Source organism: Littorina saxatilis, linkage group LG2 (assembly GCF_037325665.1).
Source record: "Littorina saxatilis isolate snail1 linkage group LG2, US_GU_Lsax_2.0, whole genome shotgun sequence".
In the NCBI taxonomy this organism is placed as follows: Eukaryota; Metazoa; Mollusca; class Gastropoda; order Littorinimorpha; family Littorinidae; genus Littorina; species Littorina saxatilis.
The window spans coordinates 49,536,297-49,556,699 of NC_090246.1; the positions used below are offsets into that span (position 1 = coordinate 49,536,297).

Genomic DNA, 20,403 nt, shown 5'->3' on the forward strand with positions numbered 1-20,403 from the left:
CATGTCTGACTACCTGTTGAGGATGGGGTGATTATTTTGTTGATTTTAGTGTATGTCTGTGTGTGTATGTGTGTGTCTATTTGCTCTTTTTCTGTTTTGTGTGAATATGTGCGTGCTTTTTTTTTTTTTTTTTTTTTTGCTTGCCTCTGCGTCATTGGTGTATATCTTTCGGGAAATCACTGAATGTTGTTTTTGTCTTCTGTCAGTTGCCATGCACACTGATGCCGAAATGTGTGAAGTCTTCAAAAGTGAGAATGATGAAAGCAGGATAAACTGCATATTATTTAATGGTGAAAATTCTTTCTTTGTTTTGATTAACAAGGTCCTTGCTTTCTTTCTTTATTTGGTGTTTAACGTCGTTTTCAACCACGAAGGTTATATCGCGACGAGGAAAGGGGGGGGGGGGGGGGGGGGGAGATAGAGCCACTTGTTAATTGTTTCTTGTTCACAAAAGCACTAATCAAAAAATTGCTCCAGGGGCTTGCAACGTAGTACAATATATGACCTTGCTGGAAGAATGCAAGTTTCCAGTACAAAGGACTTAACATTTCTTACATACTGCTTGACTAAAATCTTTACAAACATTGACTATATTATTATTATATGAAGTTTATTATATGAAGTCTTATATCGCGCGCTTATCTCCAGACTCGGACTCAAGGCGCAGGGATCTATTTATGCCGTGTGAGATGGAATTTTTTACACAATACATCACGCATTCACATCGACCAGCAGATCGCAGCCATTTCGGCGCATATCCTACTTTTCACGGCCTATTATTCCAAGTCACACGGGTATTTTGGTGGACATTTTTTTATCTATGCCTATACAATTTTGCCAGGAAAGACCCTTTTGTCAATCGTGGGATCTTTAACGTGCACACCCCAATGTAGTGTACACGAAGGGACCTCGGTTTTTCGTCTCATCCGAAAGACTAGCACTTGAACCCACCACCTAGGTTAGGAAAGGGGGGAGAAAATTGCTAACGCCCTGACCCAGGGTCGAACTCGCAACCTCTCGCTTCCGAGCGCAAGTGCGTTACCACTCGGCCACCCAGTCCATACAAGAAACACTTAACAAGGGTAAAAGGAGAAACAGAATCCGTTAGTCGCCTCTTACGACATGCTGGGGAGCGGGTAAATTCTTCCCCCTAACCCGCGGGGGGTGGTCCTTGCTTTTATCACCACTGTCAAATATATGTGAGATTGCAGAGTGCATTACTGTCAGTGTAAATGGTAAATGTCTGAAACTACAAAATGAACGCATGCATAGATGAATGCATGCTCACATTCGTATACACACCACACAAGCAAAGAATGATATTTTACAGTATAGGATAATATGTTTACATTTTATTTAGTACGGTTTGCTTTTGTGAAGTGCTTGTTTTACAAATTAAAACTAGGCATCACTATAGCTGAAACATGAGCTATCATTTTATCTGTGAAACATTGTTCACATCAGGATGTTATGTAGATTGCTTTGATTACCTGAAGTAGAGTATCATTACTCTTTGTTTTTTTGTTCAATGGTTTATAACAGTTTTCACAATAGTTACATTTCACAATATATATATATGCATTGTGATCAAGTGCAACTTTTTTTTTTTCGCTGAGCAATTTGAAGTGAATGTGGACATAAAATGTAAATGTCTTTTTTTTAAGTTATTGGCTACGAACTTGACATGAAATTGTTTTTGATTAACTTTTCATTTCTCTAAGCAAAGTAAATGGCTCCATAATCATATCTTTGTGTTCAAGTGTGTGTCTTGGCTTTGAGAGAATTGGCAGGAGACTTGGAGAAAGAGTCAAACAGATGAGCAGCAATAACAATGAAGAGAAGAACAACAATGCAGCTAAAACAAGAACGAATATAGTCCGATTGAAAAGAGAGTATCAGTCTGTTGGCACTGCAAACAATTGAACCACATTTGATAGCCAACCCTTATACCCACTCACTCTCCACTTTTAAAAAAAAATTACTCAAGACCAGGTAATTAGACAAGAAGCATTCTGCTTCAGGTAACACAAGGATGATTCCAAATGTTGATTCACTAAAATCTGTCTTTACATGAAACTGTAAACACACATGCATACAACACACATAACTTTTAGATACATGTTTCTTGGGCAAATCTATTTGACCCATAATTCATTCAAATATCACTTTTAATGATAAGCGCAAACCTTAAATAAAAATAATTTAAAAATCAAAATATCTTTATACAGGGATCGGTTCGTTTATGGTTTAACTTGAATAATGATCATACGGAACAACAAACACATACGAAAACGAAAAGCCCCCCGCAAATCACTTGACTCGGAAAAGGACACAAGTTTGACCGTGGCCGAGCACACAGCACGCCGCGCTGTGGTAATCGAGCGTTCCCAGTCAACCGGAAGCACAACACAAATCAGCTTCCGCGTTCACGTTGACCGATAGATCCATACAGACTTTTCTTGACAGATCTATTTGCTGATGTTGACACGTGTATGAGAATATTTTATGAGAATATTTTAAAGCGGTGATTCCAGAGTTTTTGGCTTGAGATAAGACAACAGACACGAAGACCCACAAGTTATTATTTTCGGCAGGAGCGCGTACGAATACTGTTTTGATTACAGACCAGCAGCCAAGATGGAGGCCAGAGCGCTGTATGCCTTCGATGCCTCGCAAGAGGACGAGCTTTCCTTCAGACAAGGAGACACATTGAAGGTAAATTGACGCGAAGTTCCTCTGTTTCATTCTATTATTATTTGATCAATTGTTTGGCGGTTGAGCGAGTATACGACTAACTCTCAGCCAATATTTCATTCTATCCGACTTCCTGGTTGAGAATAAGACTAAGAGTAAGAGTAAGAGTCTAAGACTGAAGCAAGAAGTGAGACCGGATGAGTTAAAGTGAGACTGAAAACCTATCATAAGACTAACTGATGTTCACCGTAGAACCCGTAGAACGAAATAACACAAAACAAAAACGAGTTTTTGCAAGTTTTTAATATCTTTGTGTACTAATAAGTTGGCAGAGTGTTTATCAATTATTTCATTTTGTACTTTATCCTTCATGATCAGTTTATGTATGCCTAAGAGAGAAGACCCATGATATAACAATGACATTCACAATATCGTTCAACTCACACGTGGTGATATCATGTACAGGGTTTCATTTACTAGTGCGCCCTGCGCCATTGGCGCATTAAATCTGAAAATGTCCCATCACAATTAATTCCCTTCAGTGCGTCAAAGGGCGCATTGAGATTACGTACCACTGCGCCACCAAATGTACACTTTACATCGAATTACACACAGACATACACACACACAGATAACACGATATAGCGGCTAATTCTCAGATGGCACCATATTGCACCCTGTTGCATCTTTGGTCAAAACGCGTACAGGCCTCTTTGGGGCTTCTTGCCTTCGACTATGTCCCATCAGAATTTGGTTGAGTGGGACAAATGTCCCATTGCCTTTTTCTCCCAGGCTAAACCCTGCATGTAAAGGAGGTCGTGTCAAACTATCTGGCTTGGACCTGATTTTCCACTGCTCATGATGCCCAAGTCGCAGAGACAAACGCTTTTCTGAAAACACTTTTGCGCTTTTTCCCAAGGAAGAATTTTTAGAACTAACAGTAGTAACACGTCACGCTATTCGTCACGCTTTGACGTGGTTTTGGAAGAGATCGATGTTCCGTATGACTAACTTATTGTTTTGTACAGAATAACAACTGTGTGAATGGTGCTATTCTGAATGAAAGAGTGTGACATGAAGTTCTTGTACATCATTGTAAAGAGTGTGAATGACGTTTTAGTTTAGATGTCAAGCGCTTAGAGCAAGCCTTTTTAACGAAAGTTTTTGATTTAGCGCTATATAAATGTTCTTCTTATGAAGAGTCTTCAATTTGGACACGTCGACTGTGGTAATGTAACGTCAACTGTGGTAACTGAATGATCTCCCACTCTAACCTTGCCCTATCCTAAACCCACTTCACACTCACTCGCAGTTTCTGTCTAGTTCCTTTATTGTGACTTGATCACATTTTGACCTAATCAGTTAATGTAGTAATGATCGAAGGCTGAGCTGATTACAATTACGTTTGGATTTATTTTTAAAGTTTGAATCGATAAATCAGGTTGTGAAGACATTTGAAACAGCAGGCATACTTGAATGAAAATAATTTTTAAAAGAAGATAGCCTGGAGAACTCTCTTTTGATAATTGATTTTCAGATGAAATCAGCCCAAATGTCTCAACATTATAACAAGAAAAAACAATCGGGTCTGTAGACAAATTTCCTTTTGGGGAAAATAATTGTGCCATTTTTTTTTCAAATTGACTTCAAAGTCCACTTTATTTTGTCAGAGTCTTAATTTGTCATAGTTTGACATTGTTGTGTGTATACTCCTGATTAAAGAGCATTCTAATTTTAAATTCTATGCTGTGCGATTTCTTTTTAACTGCCAGGAGAGACGGTGGAATTGCATTAAATTGATTAAATGTAATTCTCCAGCCTGTGTAACGTAAACTAATGGCAATACATGCAGACAGGGATGCAGTTTGGTGTCAGAAAAATGCCAAAACTTCTTTGAAGTGCTGAAAATTCTGCCGTCATTTTCATTTTGGTAGATCTGCTAAACTTATTTCATGCTGGGGCATGGGGAAAAGGGGACACTGCATAACATATATGCATTGGAGGTAGTTATTTCGCTGCGCTTGCAACTGCAGAACTAGTCTTTACTGGGCGGTGGCGGGTTGTTTGCCTCACTGTCAGGGGCGCAACTCTTCCACAGCGCTTGACAATCCGGACTGAGTTTTCCAAACATCTGCTATTAAAAAACCCACTTTCCCTGCCCATCCAGACAAATTCAAGACTTTTCCTACTTTAGTTCATCACACTTATCTTTTCTCAAGAGAGACTGAGCAACACTGCCAACAGTCTTGACTAAATATCTTTCAAGTTCTTTTGCGATTGCTAAAATTTATGTCAAATGTTCATATATATGGGTCATTCTCAGAAATGGTGGTACAAAGTGTTACATACAAAGTAAAAAATAAAGTGTCAAGAAATACAAAATAATTGTTTTTACTATGAAGTCTATTGTTTGCTATACATAATAATGCAAAAATTAGACAAAAAGAGTAATTGGTTGCTGAATAAGAGACGTTTTAGGCCACAAAAAAAAATAGGTCTGTTTACGGTAACCCGACCGACCCTATTTTTTTCGCGCGACCCTAGACTTTTTTTTGGCATTTGGGAGGGGAAAAAAAATCTTGTTTTTTTTTTGGCAAAATAACGTAAAAATATGGCTTTTTGGAGAAAAAAAATAAAAAAAATCCCGACCTACCGACCCTATTTTTTGGGCCTATGTTACCGTAAACAGACCTTTTTTTTTTTTTGGCCTGATGAATGTTGTAACATGGAAACCAAATTCCAACTTTAAACCACCTAAGCCTGCAATCCTTTGTGCATTTTTTTATCAGTTCTGCAGTATTTTTGTGTTCTACCCAACACATTCTAGTTATGAAAGGTAAGGACTTCAACTAATATTGGTAAAAAAAATGACATTTGGAACAAAACTAAGGTGAATGTCGTAACACAGAAACGAAATGCTTGAACCGCTTTGAGAGACTGTTTGCACTCGATATCCTTCCGACACTACATTGTCGCCATCCGCGGTGTGTAAGTTTGTGACAAAGCTTTGCAGGCTCGACAATTAAGTAAAAACCATCTTCAGTCGTAACGTAGGTCAGGAAACGACGCCATGAGTTTCAGCAAATGATATGATTCTGGTGTTTTCTGTGAATATTTGGCTGTGATTCAAAGGACTATTTTCTTGTTCGAACTTCCTGTGCGCCAAAGAGCTAAAAATAGCCGTGATGTGGCAAAGTCATGGAGCACATTGCTGTCCGATGTTCGCGCGTCGAGTTTGGATACGAAGCGTTACGACATTTATAATTTTTTGTTCGAAGCCCGTAACTTCAAATTCAGCATAAGTTTTTGCAAAGATGTGTTGCTACGTCCAATACTGAACTCCTGACTGTCGATTGCAGTAATTTGTTGGTGTTTGCATGTTTGCATTTAGCCATGAGACTGAACATATTGTTGATCACGAAAGTCGTGTAACGCTTCGGCGATCCGGAAACGGCCGAACTTCGCAATTGAAAAGCACACAAAAACAACACCAACGTATAGAAACCATTTTTATTGACATACAACAATTCTTTAATGTCTCAGGAATAGATTCAGATGAAAAAAGTCGTGGTAGAAATAATTTTAATTTACTTTTTCATGATTTCAAATGTGTCACCCCTCTCACTCTCACTGTACCACCATTTCTGAGAATGACCCATATGTGTTCACAAAAATGCACATGTATATATTATTAAACAAAAGAGATTACGTGCTATTAATACCTCACTCGTAATTGACTTTAAATGAGAATATAATTTGTATGCATTTCTTTGTAAGAGTGAAGTTAGTAAGACACTGGTTTGAAATATTACTGGTACATGTACTGTGGCATATACTTATGAACAGGAAATGAGTAAACGTGCCGACTCACATAGGTCAAACATGTGCTGATGACAAATCAGTAAACACGCACAAATATATTACATGAACTATTATTAACTGTTAGTGTTAGACAAGCACAGTTTAAAATGAACTGTAACTGTAAGTGATTGTGGCATGCATAACAAGTTGACAAAATGAAAAAAATCTACATGATTTGTATTAACTTTTTCGCAGTGCATCAGTTAGATACAAACACACCCAGGGCATTTAATCACACACCAATGAAGTTTGCAGCTTGCCATTAACATTGATTTATTAGCAGAAAAGATGGGTGTAGCCTCTGTAAGTGTAAAGTAATTAAAAACAATCTTCTGATTGAGTGATTGGCCCTTACAAGTGACAGGAAAATACTTTGGGGTGAATTATTGCACTTCACATCTTCCTGGTGGGACGAATGTGACTGAAAAAGGTACCAAGAGTTAGAAAGAACACAGGTGTTGGTCAATTTAATGAGCAAGATAAGGCGGAAATGTTTTGTTTCTGGCAAATTGTTGTACCGCTTTTTCAAACTTGAAAAAAGATTTGTCCCAATGGCAATGACTCACATGCATGCTTCGGTGTCCGTCACACACAAACACACGCACAGACACACACATGCACACACTTTCTCTCTCTCTCTCTCTCTCCCTCCTACCCCCCCTGCCCCTTCCCATCCCCTTCTCCCTCGCGTGTACTACACATAGTGCAAAATGGGACATCGGGAGAAGATTCAGAGGCATGTTTTTATTTCATCATCATGGTCATGGGATGTGTTTGTTCTTTGTGCAGGTGAAGAATATGGAAGACACAAACTGGTACCAGGCGGAGTTAGGAGGAAGAAAAGGCCATATCCCTTCAACCTACGTCCAGATGGAACGTCATGAGTAAGAAAATAGAACTAAAATCAACCCTTCATTGAGCTTGATGCTGACAAGAGCAATGGGCATGGGTAAAGTTGGAATGAGCGATCGCCAAAAATAATTGTATACGCGATGGACTGAGACTGAGAGATAGTGACTCTCTAGGTATTTTTCATAGTTTTTAATTGGCTGTAACTCACAAATTAGCTAGGTTCAGTTACTGCTTTGACTTTTGAATTAAAGTTTAAACTTTTAAATTAAAAGAACTTACTGCTTACTTTAAAATTAAACCTATGTCATGAACAAGGCAAATGTTCACATGTTTGTACAAATTTACACCATTTCACATTTAATTTCGACACTGTTTGCCCTTGTGGAGCAAAACATGTGGTGTCTTTGAAGTCTGGAAGGGTTGAGGGTAATAGACGGAACAACCATGTATGCATGTGTTTGTATCACTCAGGCATGGTACATCTCTGCAAAATCAGGGAAAATAAAAATCCAAGAGCTTTCATTTTGTAGTGCATGTATACATGTAATTACTTCAGGACAATGCCAGAAATTCAAATACAAGGCCAATGTTCAATAGCGAAACAATCTATACAGAAAACATTCAGGGAAAACCTCTTTCACCTTAGTACCATGCATGATCATTAACATTTATATATTTACTCTTTTTTCCAGTTGGTACAAAGGCAAGATGTCTCGAACAGAAGCTGAAGCATTCTTGATGCGCACAGATGCTTCAGGACACCATGTATACCAGGACGGCACTTTTGTGGTCAGAGATTGTGAATCCGACAGAAACCAGTTCTCATTGTCAGTCAAGTAAGTGTATCAGATATAAAATTTTAAAAATCCCCTAGAGGTAAAATGGTGAATTTCCTGTGAAGTGCGTTGATGCGATTTGTATGCAGGTCTGTCACATGTAATAGCCCATGTCAAAATTACAGAGATATTGAATTCTAAGCTTATGGGGGGGGGGGGCTTCTGAGAAGGGAGGCAATCATTGAAAGAAGCATTTGTTTAAATGTATTGGTAAACTTTATTAACGGTGCGACAGACATGTGTGAAGCATGTTTGAATCATGGATGTTCAAATGTTATGTGTAGTACGCTCAATTTTTCTGAAAGTACACCAAGTTTGTTTGAGAATACTCCTAGTGCAAAACAGGGGTTCCTAGGTCTGCATTATATTGATATTGATTTAAGATGTATCCAATTTAGTCTTGAGTATTTTTTCACATCTGCAAAATTAATCCTTATTAACACTACTCAATTCTGAAACGTGGTGTGAGAATGTGTGCTTTCAGTTTTAGCTTTACTTTTACTTTAAAAACAATGTATTTATTCATATTAGTATATTTATTGCCTTCAGGTAGATATTTGAGTGAAAGAACCATTTTACTTAAACCAGGAAACGTTTGATTTTTTTCTTTCAAAAGCCTTTTGTTAGTGGACCAGGTCCTAAATCAAAAAACAGAATTGTAGGTCTTCTTCTTCTGCATTCGTGGGCTGAAACTCCAAGGTACACTACGTGTTTTTTTGCACGAGTGGAATTTTACGTGTATGACCGTTTTTACCCCGCCATTTAGGCAGCCATACGCCGCTTTCGGGGAAAGCATGCTGGGTATTTTCGTGTTTCTATAACCCACCGAACTCTGACATGGATTACAGGATCTTTTTCGTGCGCACTTGGTCTTGTGTTTGCGTGTACACACGGGGGTGTTCGGACACCGATGAGAGTCTGCACACAAAGTTGACTCTGAGAAATAAATCTCTCGCCGAACGTGGGGACAAACTCACGCTGACAGCGGCCAACTGGATACAAATCCAGCGCGCTACCGACTGAGCTATATCCCCGCCCTTTGAGAATTGTAGGTTATCGGAACGTTTAATTGTTGACAAAACAAAATGTTACATTTACAGTACGTCGACCCAGTGGTCAACACTTATGATACAAATAATAGACATCTCAAAATCATCGATGAATCTTGCATGAAAGATGCCGGTGAGTACTAGGTGCTCAAGTAAACATGCATTTACTGTTGCAGTATGAGATAACTTTCACACAGAGTGTTTAGTGCGGCTGACTTTAACCTCTTTTTGGTCTTACCTTTCAGACACGGCAGCTGCCCGCAGCACTTCAAGATCCTCTCCAACGCTGACGGAAACTACTACCTGTGGCCAAACACAGTCTTCACCTCCATCAACAAGCTCATTGACCATCACCGTAGTGTGTCCATTGCCCGCGAACCTCGTGTCACCATTTTGCTCAGAGACTTACAAGAGGTTTGTATTGCTGGTTTACTTTGTGAAAAGCAACCAATACATTGGAACTTCTGTCATAAGGGATACTATTGATCTGACTGTTTGGGGGCAGTTTCTGTCGAATTTGACCAATCTGAATGTAGTGGAGGAGTGGAAGGGGTAGCCGTAGACACGAAGCCCAAGTCCAAGCGTCTTGTTTCAACTTTTTATTCAAGAAAACAATGCAAGGAAACGTAGAGGCCGAAGGCGAAACCCGTAGACAGCAAAGCAAGTGTAGTGTTGTGTTCAGCTGCTAGGAGCGAATGCATCCTTATGCCGGTGTCCGGCCTATACTTATAGCCCCGGCGCGGACTGCACAGAAAGCACCGTCCGGCGGTGATGAAAATCGGACTGAATACGGCCAGAAACACGGAATCTGTGTTTCTTACACTTGCTTTACCCTACGTTATTTAAACAAATACATAACCAATCATAACAAACAATACATCAAATTAAAGCTACGACCTTTAGCTTTCTATTGCAATAGATCACATAAAAACTTATATTTATTTAGTAGGATGCAAAAACAATGGTCCTAGTGAAGGCACTGAACCAACTTCAGTGCGGAAAATTACAAAACTCTCTAAACTGGAATAATGGACAAACTCATAAATCATACAGATAAAAAGAAGAACCCTAGACAAACATCATGATATGCGTTACTTGGGGGAAAATTATACATTGACTTAGTACGAAGCGGTAAAGTCCGAAAGTAAATGGAATCGGCTAAATTCCTGCGCGAGTACCTGTCTGCATAAATTAGCAATCTTTGCAGAGGAACCAAGCATCACTCATTACAACCAAATCCTTATAAACAAACTAAAATCATATGCAACATAGGTACGGGATATGTAATAGTGATACAAAAATGACAAAACAATGATTGAAAAGACAAAGATGAGTTTGTGAGAATCAATTTCTCTCGACGATACATGAAAACCGGTCAAGGTCAGAGTGACGCTTTGGTCAGTTCGAAGCATTATCGTAAATAACACAATAATATGCAGCCATCCAGCCTAATCAGTGACTTCTATGCAAACCTAAATATAATTAGGACCGTATCAAAGATAAAAGGGACTTTGAAAGATAGAAGTTAGGTAGATATATAAAGAAAGGTATTGTATTAGAATTTGCGCCGGCAAGGTGCGCGCGCATCATCGTATCGTCTGCTATGGGATGGGTTATCCCGTTTGTACTGTACACAAGGCTGTTTCGCTATGCGATGATTAGAGTGTTTAGGGTAGCGAAGTGCACTTTGCTACATCCCCCCCAACTCTTTTACATATCAGCGGCCGCGCTGATTTTAAGAAAAACAGGAAAGCCTAAGGGCTGAATTTATCAAACCATCTTAGATTATCCAAAAAGAGAAAAATTGCGAAAACTTTGCCTATGACTTTCACATATGTCACTGAGAAAATCGACAGTTACAAAAACATGTTCTCGTGATCAGTACCAGCTTTGCTAAATCAAAAGTGAGGCCTGCATTTTACAAAGTGTCTCACATATGATCAAAGTACTGCGTCAAAAACATAAAAGTGCAAACAATCAGGAATTTCATGGGAAAACATTGCTACAATTATCAAACCATGGCAATACAAAATGGGAATGAGATGACTTAGACATATGGTTCAATCATCTTGACAGTCAATTTTCTCCACTGAGAAAAAGTAACACAAAACCATACAAAAATGCAACCTTCATCCCCACCAACCCGTTTAGTTGATAATATAGGGTTTCTCTTTCAATGTGCGCTCTTGTATGCACAAGCTCAACACTCACAAAAACTCTCGCTCACGGCTTTACAGTAAAGGCTGTGTTTAAGACGTATTTTAGGTGAAAAACGTAACAGTTACAAAATGGACAGATTCACTAATGAATGACGTAGTTACCTGACACTGTTAAAATGATACATCATGTACAATACACCTGACACAATGCAATGACATCCAACATTACAAATGATCTGTACCAAGCCTATTTAAAGGTAACAAGGTAAATCATAACTTAGTTTACGCTTAAGAGAGCAATTAAGAAAGTGATGATACAGGGCCTTATTTGAAGGTCAGCAAGTATTCACTAAATTACTTTCAACCCTAGGTGGCAATTACCATCAGATTTGTAGTATCTGCTTGTGCCAAAAAAAAAAATCTTTCAATAAGCGCAAACATCCGCCAACACATTCCACTCAAAGCATCATGACAAATAATCGCAACAATCAATATCAATCATACCAATGCAAGAAACATGGCATAGCATACATGAAAATGAACATTATCAAACATCAACAAATTAAACGGCAACAAAACACCCGGCAGTAAACACACCTGCGAGTCTCTTCGTGGACGCAACACTTGCGTCACTTCACTGCCGCGAACACCGAGGAAAGTCTTATGTAATACTGACCACATGGCTAACGTCACCAGCCCAAGTCTGTATCCGTCAAGTCCGATATGACGTGTCACACTAGCTAAGAATGGGATTGCACGCGCTACAGCCACTCGAGTACAGTATATACACTGGCTGAGTCCTGTAGGCTCTCTACACCGTCATACACAGTCCGTTGAATAAGGGCTATAGTCACACTCACCAAATGGGCACCACACAGTTCCATCAAGGTCACACAACCGCAAAATAACACTTCGTCGAAGGTGGCGGCGGCTTTTCTCGCAGGAAGCGGCACATGTCACGCTTCAGGGATTGTGGGTGGAGTCCTGTGGCGAAGGTCTTGAGCAGCGTATTGTCGTTCAGTGTGTTGGCCTCGGCAGCTTTGGTCTTGGCCCACGCAGCGCGTAGGTGGCTGGCGTACTCGCTAACGGACTCGCCGAGACCCTGTTGTCGTCTGTGGAAGGCGGCAGCCAGCGCGACACTATCTCGCTGGTCGCCCCACGTCTGCTCCAAGATGGAGTAAATTTTGGCTGGCGTGTTGACCTCCGCTGCTGGTCGCCTGATGACCTCCTGTCGAGCCCTTCCGTCCAGCGCTCCAAGGATCCATGCCGCTGCAGCAAGTGCAGGGACCGTCTGTAGCTGCAGGATCAGCTTGGCCTCCTGGATGAAAGTCTCGGCGCAGTCGCCCTCGCCGGTGAAACGCCTCAGCTTGCAGAGCCGCAGGTTGGGGGTGTTTGCCTCGTCCGCCATGTTTGCCTGTACTGTCTTCTTTCAGTTGATGCTTCTGTACCCTGCTGCGCAGCGCCAAATGTAGTGGAGGAGTGGAAGGGTAGTAGTAGACACGAAGCCCAAGTCCAAGCGTCTTGTTTCAACTTTTTATTCAAGAAAACAATGCAAGGAAACGTAGAGGCCGAAGGCGAAACCCGTAGACAGCAAAGCAAGTGTAGTGTCGTGTTCAGCTGCTAGGAGCGAAATGCATCCTTATGCCGGTGTCCGGCCTATACTTATAGCCCCGGCGCGGACTGCACAGAAAGCACCGTCCGGCGGTGATGAAAATCGGACTGAATACGGCCAGAAACACGGAATCTGTGTTTCTTACACTTGCTTTACCCTACGTTATTTAAACAAATACATAACCAATCATAACAAACAATACATCAAATTAAAGCTACGACCTTTAGCTTTCTATTGCAATAGATCACATTTCATAAAAACTTATATTTATTTAGTAGGATGCAAAAACAATGGTCCTAGTGAAGGCACTGAACCAACTTCAGTGCGGAAAATTACAAAACTCTCTAAACTGGAATAATGGACAAACTCATAAATCATACAGATAAAAAGAAGAACCCTAGACAAACATCATGATATGCGTTACTTGGGGGAAAATTATACATTGACTTAGTACGAAGCGGTAAAGTCCGAAAGTAAATGGAATCGGCTAAATTCCTGCGCGAGTACCTGTCTGCATAAATTAGCAATCTTTGCAGAGGAACCAAGCATCACTCATTACAACCAAATCCTTATAAACAAACTAAAATCATATGCAACATAGGTACGGGATATGTAATAGTGATACAAAAATGACAAAACAATGATTGAAAAGACAAAGATGAGTTTGTGAGAATCAATTTCTCTCGACGATACATGAAAACCGGTCAAGGTCAGAGTGACGCTTTGGTCAGTTCGAAGCATTATCGTAAATAACACAATAATATGCAGCCATCCAGCCTAATCAGTGACTTCTATGCAAACCTAAATATAATTAGGACCGTATCAAAGATAAAAGGGACTTTGAAAGATAGAAGTTAGGTAGATATATAAAGAAAGGTATTGTATTAGAATTTGCGCCGGCAAGGTGCGCGCGCATCATCGTATCGTCTGCTATGGGATGGGTTATCCCGTTTGTACTGTACACAAGGCTGTTTCGCTATGCGATGATTAGAGTGTTTAGGGTAGCGAAGTGCACTTTGCTACATGAAGAATCTGGGGAATCTACTGTACGATGATCTGGACACACACGGCACAATTTGCTCGAAAATGCCCCACCAGTATGGTCATTAATTAAGTCAAAGTGAGTGAATACGCTTCAGGGCGCTGCTTCTCTTCAGAAGCACTGCCTGGCGGGAAGACAGACAGCGCTATCTATGATGCGGCTACTAGTACTAGTAACCACTAGTATAACACACTCAAGTTATCTTTTTGTGCCATCTTTTTGTGCACTTTTCAGGAGGTAATATTACTGTTTAACTCATTCAGGGCGCGTCTAAATTGTCCCCTGTGTTCCCTCCGGACGCACGATTTTGAGCCATTTGTTAAAAAATATTAAAAATCAACAGCACAAGATAACCTTACATACCTTTATATTTTTGCAAAGGTTGGAACTTGCTCTTTAAGAAAATATATGAAACATTTGAAAATACATACCTTTTGTTGTCTTCATATCCAGGCAAAATATCCAATTTGAAGCACACAAAAAACACTATTTTCAGGCAAGGGAATCTTCCACCTTTTGGCGGAAATCCGTCTTTTTGATGAGCCCCAGGGTCATTTCTACTTTCATCCGCGTAACAGCTTCCATCGGCGATAGTTTATTCTCAATTGGCGTATTCTTATTTGGACTGAATGTTGCTTGTACAAAATTTGCCGAGTAGAACCCGAGGATGATAAGAATGCTGTCGGAATCAGCCGAGCAAGTGGTTTTATGCTTGTTCCGGAATTTGCCGAAGATTTCCGAGCGCTTTCTTTGTATTTACGGCTCGTGCAGTTTTTGGTTACCATGCATCGACGAATTACGTAAAGCGAAAAGGCCCTTGCGGCCGAAATCGACTCAAGTGTGAAAAACAAATGGAATTTTGGTTGGCTTGATGAGAGAGTGAAGACTTCGATCTTGTTGACGAAAGGCAAAGTCAAAAAACTTGGATTCTGTAGGCTAAAGCCACAGAATGAATATGTTGTGTGTGTAAGGGACAGTGCCAGAGACTTGGATTCTGTAGGCTGATGCCACAGGCTGAATATTTTGTGTGTAGGGTTCAGTGTAAGCCAGCGCCAGAGAGACAGTCTTATTGATATTTTAATAACACTATCACAGTGTGAAACTTTCCTTGTGGAGCCCATGAACATCTTGGAGTTAGAGGGATTCAATACCTTTATGTTCATGAATACATTCATCATAAGTGATCATCAATCCAATGAACTATATATATTCTGAGGTAACCTTTTTGTGTAGATAGTTTTTGAATGTTAATTGTTCTGAAAGTATGGTTTAGTGACACCAAGGAGATTGTTACTGCATGCAGATAAAGAGTTGGTGAGTCATTGTGAATGTGTAAATTGGATTAAATTTTGAACACATTGGTGAGAAATTACTGCAGCTTCAAGTGCACTGTTTTGTAAAGTTATGGTGTCTCCTGGTGCACGTTTTAGGTGTGGAAAATGCCAAAAACCCTCAGCCTCAGGCCCCCGCACCCCCGCATTATTTTCCTCCTTTTTGATGATTTCCTGTTCCTATGCCTGTATTTTGTTCTTGTATGAAACACCAGTAACTCTCAGGGGTGAGTTTTGGCGCTCGCCCGCTCGCCCCCGGCGACTTCAAATCGCGTCGGGCGGGTTCGAAATTCCTCTAAAATCGCCCGCCTGGCGAGTTCAAATTTCGCTGAAGCACAAAGTCGTTAGGCAACGTAGTCAATCGGAACGGCCGGCGAACAAATATCTCTGCGGGCGATCTCAAAATCTGTCACTTCTCTACTGCCCACTCATCCCCCCCCTTCCCCCACTTTCAGAAGGACTCAGGACTACCACCAATCAAGGCCAGACACATTGGCTAGACCGCTACCCCCCTCCGCCTCTCTTGACCGTGTTATCACCCCTCCAGTGCCACGAGCCGCTGGCGATTGCATCAGCAGTCAAAATAGTTAACCCCCCCCCCCTCCGTCCCCCCTCTTTGCGCTATTCACTTCACCCCCTCTCTTATCTTATCCTGCGCTCACCAATCCTTCAGAGACTTTCACATGTTGTAAAACAGTTTCCTCTCAGATAAAAACTCGGTCATTGACCCCGAGTAAGAAGGTCAGTGTCTCGACAGGCAGCTGTGTTCAGATTGCAAGTACAGGTCATTGACCCAGGTCTCAAGGCCAACCAGCTTTTACAATGCATCTGCCTTTGATCTGACCGCCCATCCAGAGCAAACATATTCCCCCTAGCACTCTGTATTTTTTCTTTGATGTGCCTGCTATGTACCACTGATCCAGTTTCTGGGAAATGTATAATTATGTCATTGACTGCAGGGATACTCATTGAGACCATTTTCCAAAATATGTTAACACCAGCTTTGCTGACCAACTTAGTACAAGTAGTGACAGTACTACTGCTGTCCCTTCAACTAAGGAAGTTAAAAAAAAAAACCCGATCCACTATATGTGATAAAGAAGAAAAGACAGACCTTCAACAATAGGACAAGGGATGCAACTCTGCTGAATCAAAAGCATAAAGATCACCTGTGAACAATTCTAGGATCAGGAAATCTGAACATCTGTTTGTTTTCATTAGGAAATAGAAATGAAATATAATGCTTTTGATTATTTATGACTTAAGCTGTGGTAAATTTGGCTGGTATGCAACTTTTATACTTCTGCTTGATCTAACAGTAATATTAATAACACAGACATAAAGAAAAAGAAACAAAACAAGAAAGCAACTTAGAATTTTTTTTTTTTAGTCAGCTTTTTATACTTGGTTTTACACAACAAAAAACATAATTTAAATTTTAAAAAAATGCTGATTTACTCTTTTGTAGTGTGTGTTTATGTGGTAAGTAGAGTTCCATAGTAAATTACTTTGTAAATTGTGTGGTAGGGGGTACATAAAGGGGGTAACTTTTAGTGAGGTTTAGTGTGTGATTGTGTGACAGGGTGTGAATGTGGTTTTGATTTCTTGTTTCTTTGTGGCGGCTTTTATTTTAAATTCTTTATAAAAACAAGGTTAATTATCATTATATTAAAACATAGCACTTTAGTCATCAAGTTTTGTGTGTGTTTGTGGTAGTTATTAGTAGTGCAAATCCACATGTATGCATTATAAGTATGAATGTACGTCTTTTGTGTATGTGGTTAGCACGCGACGAGCCGCTGGGGCGGTTGTAAGAAATCCCGGCAGGTTGGGGGCCGGTTGGGATTTTGGGGGGCCGGTTCAATTTTTGACTTACCGGCCCCCCTGGCCGGTAGCAAAAAAAGTTAAGGTACACCCCTGAACTCACTGTTGCAGTTCTGTTTCTAGAAATATCAAGCTGATATGCACTGTTTCAAATGTTAAGAGTGTTGCTGGTGAATCAGAAACAAAAAGTACTGTTAATGAGAGTTGAACTGGTGAGTGTCAAACATGAGAACTTGATATAGAATCGTGAAGTCTTACTGGCGCAAGCTGTAGAAGGCTGTTCATGCACACACACTAGCACATTGTCTTCCGTCTCCCTGCATTATCCATCCACAGTGTACAGTGTACAGCCAATTCAAATATGGTACTTATCCATGGTGTGCCACACCTTGAAACAAGGTGTGATACACAAGTTCCCCTGGCACTGGTGGTGGAGAGAGCAGGGTGAGTCGACCAGTAGTCGTTTATTTGTGGTTTCTGGACCAGTCCCATGTGCACTAAAAATTTCCAGAAATTTGTTCATCTCATCCAGTCTGACCGGCGTCCAGGTGTTGAATATCTTGCTGGCAGCCCTCCAGCAGCTTTTTTCTCATCGCACGTGGTTCTCGCATACCTGTTGGTTTCCCTTTTGAACAGCTTCATTACAGACGGTGTAACAAGGAGTTGATAGAAGTCCAGAGGAGTGAGCGTGGCCTCAAATTCCTCTGGAAGATTTAGGCCCGAGCCACCCTCAAAGGGGGCTGACACGGGAAAATTCTTCAGGGACCGTGTCCAGTCTTCCATCCATTCAGTGTCACTTTCATCGTCGAACATAACTGGAATAGCGCCAGCATCTGGTTGCTCAACATCATTGTCGCTATCTATGTCAGTGGGTGCATCAAACACAATGTCATGACCGACACTTTCATTGTCAGAATTGTCACCAAAATCGTCGTCCATTGGCACAAACCTGTCACCAGAATGTGAAACACCATCTCCACTATCATCATCACTAATGTCAAGATCGGAGCCGTCCTGCATAACGAGTTCTAGCGCTTTTCTCAAGCTGATGCGTCTTGTCGTAGAACGATCCGCCATCTTGGAAATGTCGAAAACACGTGGGTCGCACACGGTAAAAAAAAAATTCAAACATTATTCCCAACAATTGAAGGGAAGGAACTGTGTACAGTGAATGGTTCCACTGTAGACAGGCAGAAGTTTATTGCGGGGGTTGTTTCCCTTGGTCAGCGGGGCCGTTCACACCGTTAAAAATTCGTGATATCCGTCGGATCGTAACTTCCGATGTGTCAGCAACGCTAAGCACAGCTGTCGGAATTCCAATTCCGACACATAGCGAATGAGTTAATGGCCCTTAGTCTTTTCCAAAGCTCCACAGAGATTGAGAAGAAACTGTGCCCCTGTTTATGCAATAGTTTATTATAAACTGTCTTATCTGTAACATGAATGTTTGTCAATCTTTCAATCAGTGTTTGAGAAGGCTTGGATGTGTTTTATGCAATTGTCATTTCTTAGGTTGGTAAATGGTCATGGTATCTTTAAAGCACGCTGGTCAACTTGGCATTCCAGCAGCGCTGGAGGAGCCTTATCCAGTGATCACGCTATTCATTAGCAAAACTACTATTTTATTACAAGTACTTGTGCTGACTTTCACGACAACCAGCAACTCTGTTAAACGCCAACCAGTAACTATGTTAAACGCCAACCAGTCATACAAATTCTTAACCACAATCATGACATTATATTTTTCAGGGAAGAAACCAGTCAAACGAAATATGAACTGATGTGTGTGACTGACTTCGTCTCAATTTTTTGATAATTTTTCCACTAAAATACCAGACATGTTTGGATGACACTATGCCTTGTTGGAGCCATATAGAATCTCATTACTTCTCTTTTTCAGAACCAACCGTCAGCATTGTACGAAGCTCAACACGACTTCTCACCCGAGTCACCAGAGGAGGTTCGTTTCAGGCGAGGGGACAGGATCAAACTTATTGAAAAGACGGACGAGAACTGGTGGACTGGACAGGTTGTGGGCACTGGCGCACAGGGACTATTCCCCAAAAACTATGTTAAAGCAATCAACTAGCGACCTAATTTCACAGTGTTTGGTGTCTCTCCTGTTTATTTGTTGAATTCTGCACTGAATTTCTTTTGTTCCTTTTCTTTTTTTTCCTTTTTTGTTGTTGTGTATCTTTACCAGATAAAATGAGTAACAAGATTTCTTTAAAATTTCCTAGCATGATTTTTTCTTTTTTTCTATTTGTGTATCGCACTTACTAAAATGAGTAACAAGATTGCTAAGATTTCCCTAGCATGATGTTTTGTTTGGCACTATAAATTTCAGTATTGTACTAGGAGGTTATCTCCCTTCCAAGAGGGGGTATTCATATTACTAATGACACAATCTGAATGTACGTTATAATGCATAAATTTAATTTCCTATTGTTATTTGAGTTGTTCTTTGCTATTGGTGACCAAACAGTGGAAACTTACTGAAATTTTCAAAATGCAGCTACAACCTGGAAAATACTATTCCTGTCAAGTGGAGCCCTTGTATTATTTGAGTCTAAAAAGAAAATGTCAGGAACTTTTATGGTTCGGACAAAAAAGCAGACTGACTGGTGGGGGTCACAATGGAGTAACCTGCAGTACTTTGTGACACCAAATTTACACAGCATATCTATAAACTAATTCTGTGAAACAATTTGAGTAAACTCCATGAAAACAGAGTGTTTGCTGTTAGTTTGTCATGTATTGAAGAATTTTTGATGTACAGTTTAGTGTTGTTAGGTTCAGTAATTTTGTGACACCGTTTGCAGGTTACCTTGTAGTTTGATCTTTTTGTGGCAACACAACTGCTTACAGCAGGGCAGGGATATTTTGGTCAGTGATTGTTTAAAAGGGTGTAACTTGGAATACCTACAGATTATTAGAATCAAATGCAAACTACTGCTCAAATGTATCAAAACAGAAAGAGGTAACCTGCAAATCACGCGACACCAAATTGCCAATACTTGTGCATGTATTACGCTGTACTGGTGCAATCAATCAAATTATGCTACAAATGAATGTTATAAAGGAGACAATACCAACACAAACAGTTCTGCAACTGTATTGCCAAAAAACAGCGAAGAGTGCCA

The 20,403-nt window shown here is 40.4% G+C and overlaps 2 protein-coding genes across 4 annotated transcripts in view; one reads left to right on the forward strand and one right to left on the reverse strand.

Annotated features, from left to right (window-relative positions):
* LOC138959133 (small ribosomal subunit protein eS24-like) overlaps positions 1–20,403 on the reverse strand; it is a 434,279-nt gene that overhangs the window by 360,827 nt on the left and 53,049 nt on the right. The window lies entirely within an intron of this gene.
* On the forward strand, positions 2,398–19,708 carry LOC138959131 (GRB2-related adapter protein-like). Its single transcript, XM_070330492.1, has 5 exons — positions 2,398–2,715; positions 7,345–7,439; positions 8,100–8,243; positions 9,538–9,706; positions 19,161–19,708. Exons 1-5 carry the CDS (start codon positions 2,638–2,640, stop codon positions 19,347–19,349), a joined length of 675 nt encoding a protein of 224 aa, XP_070186593.1. The 5' UTR covers positions 2,398–2,637; the 3' UTR covers positions 19,350–19,708.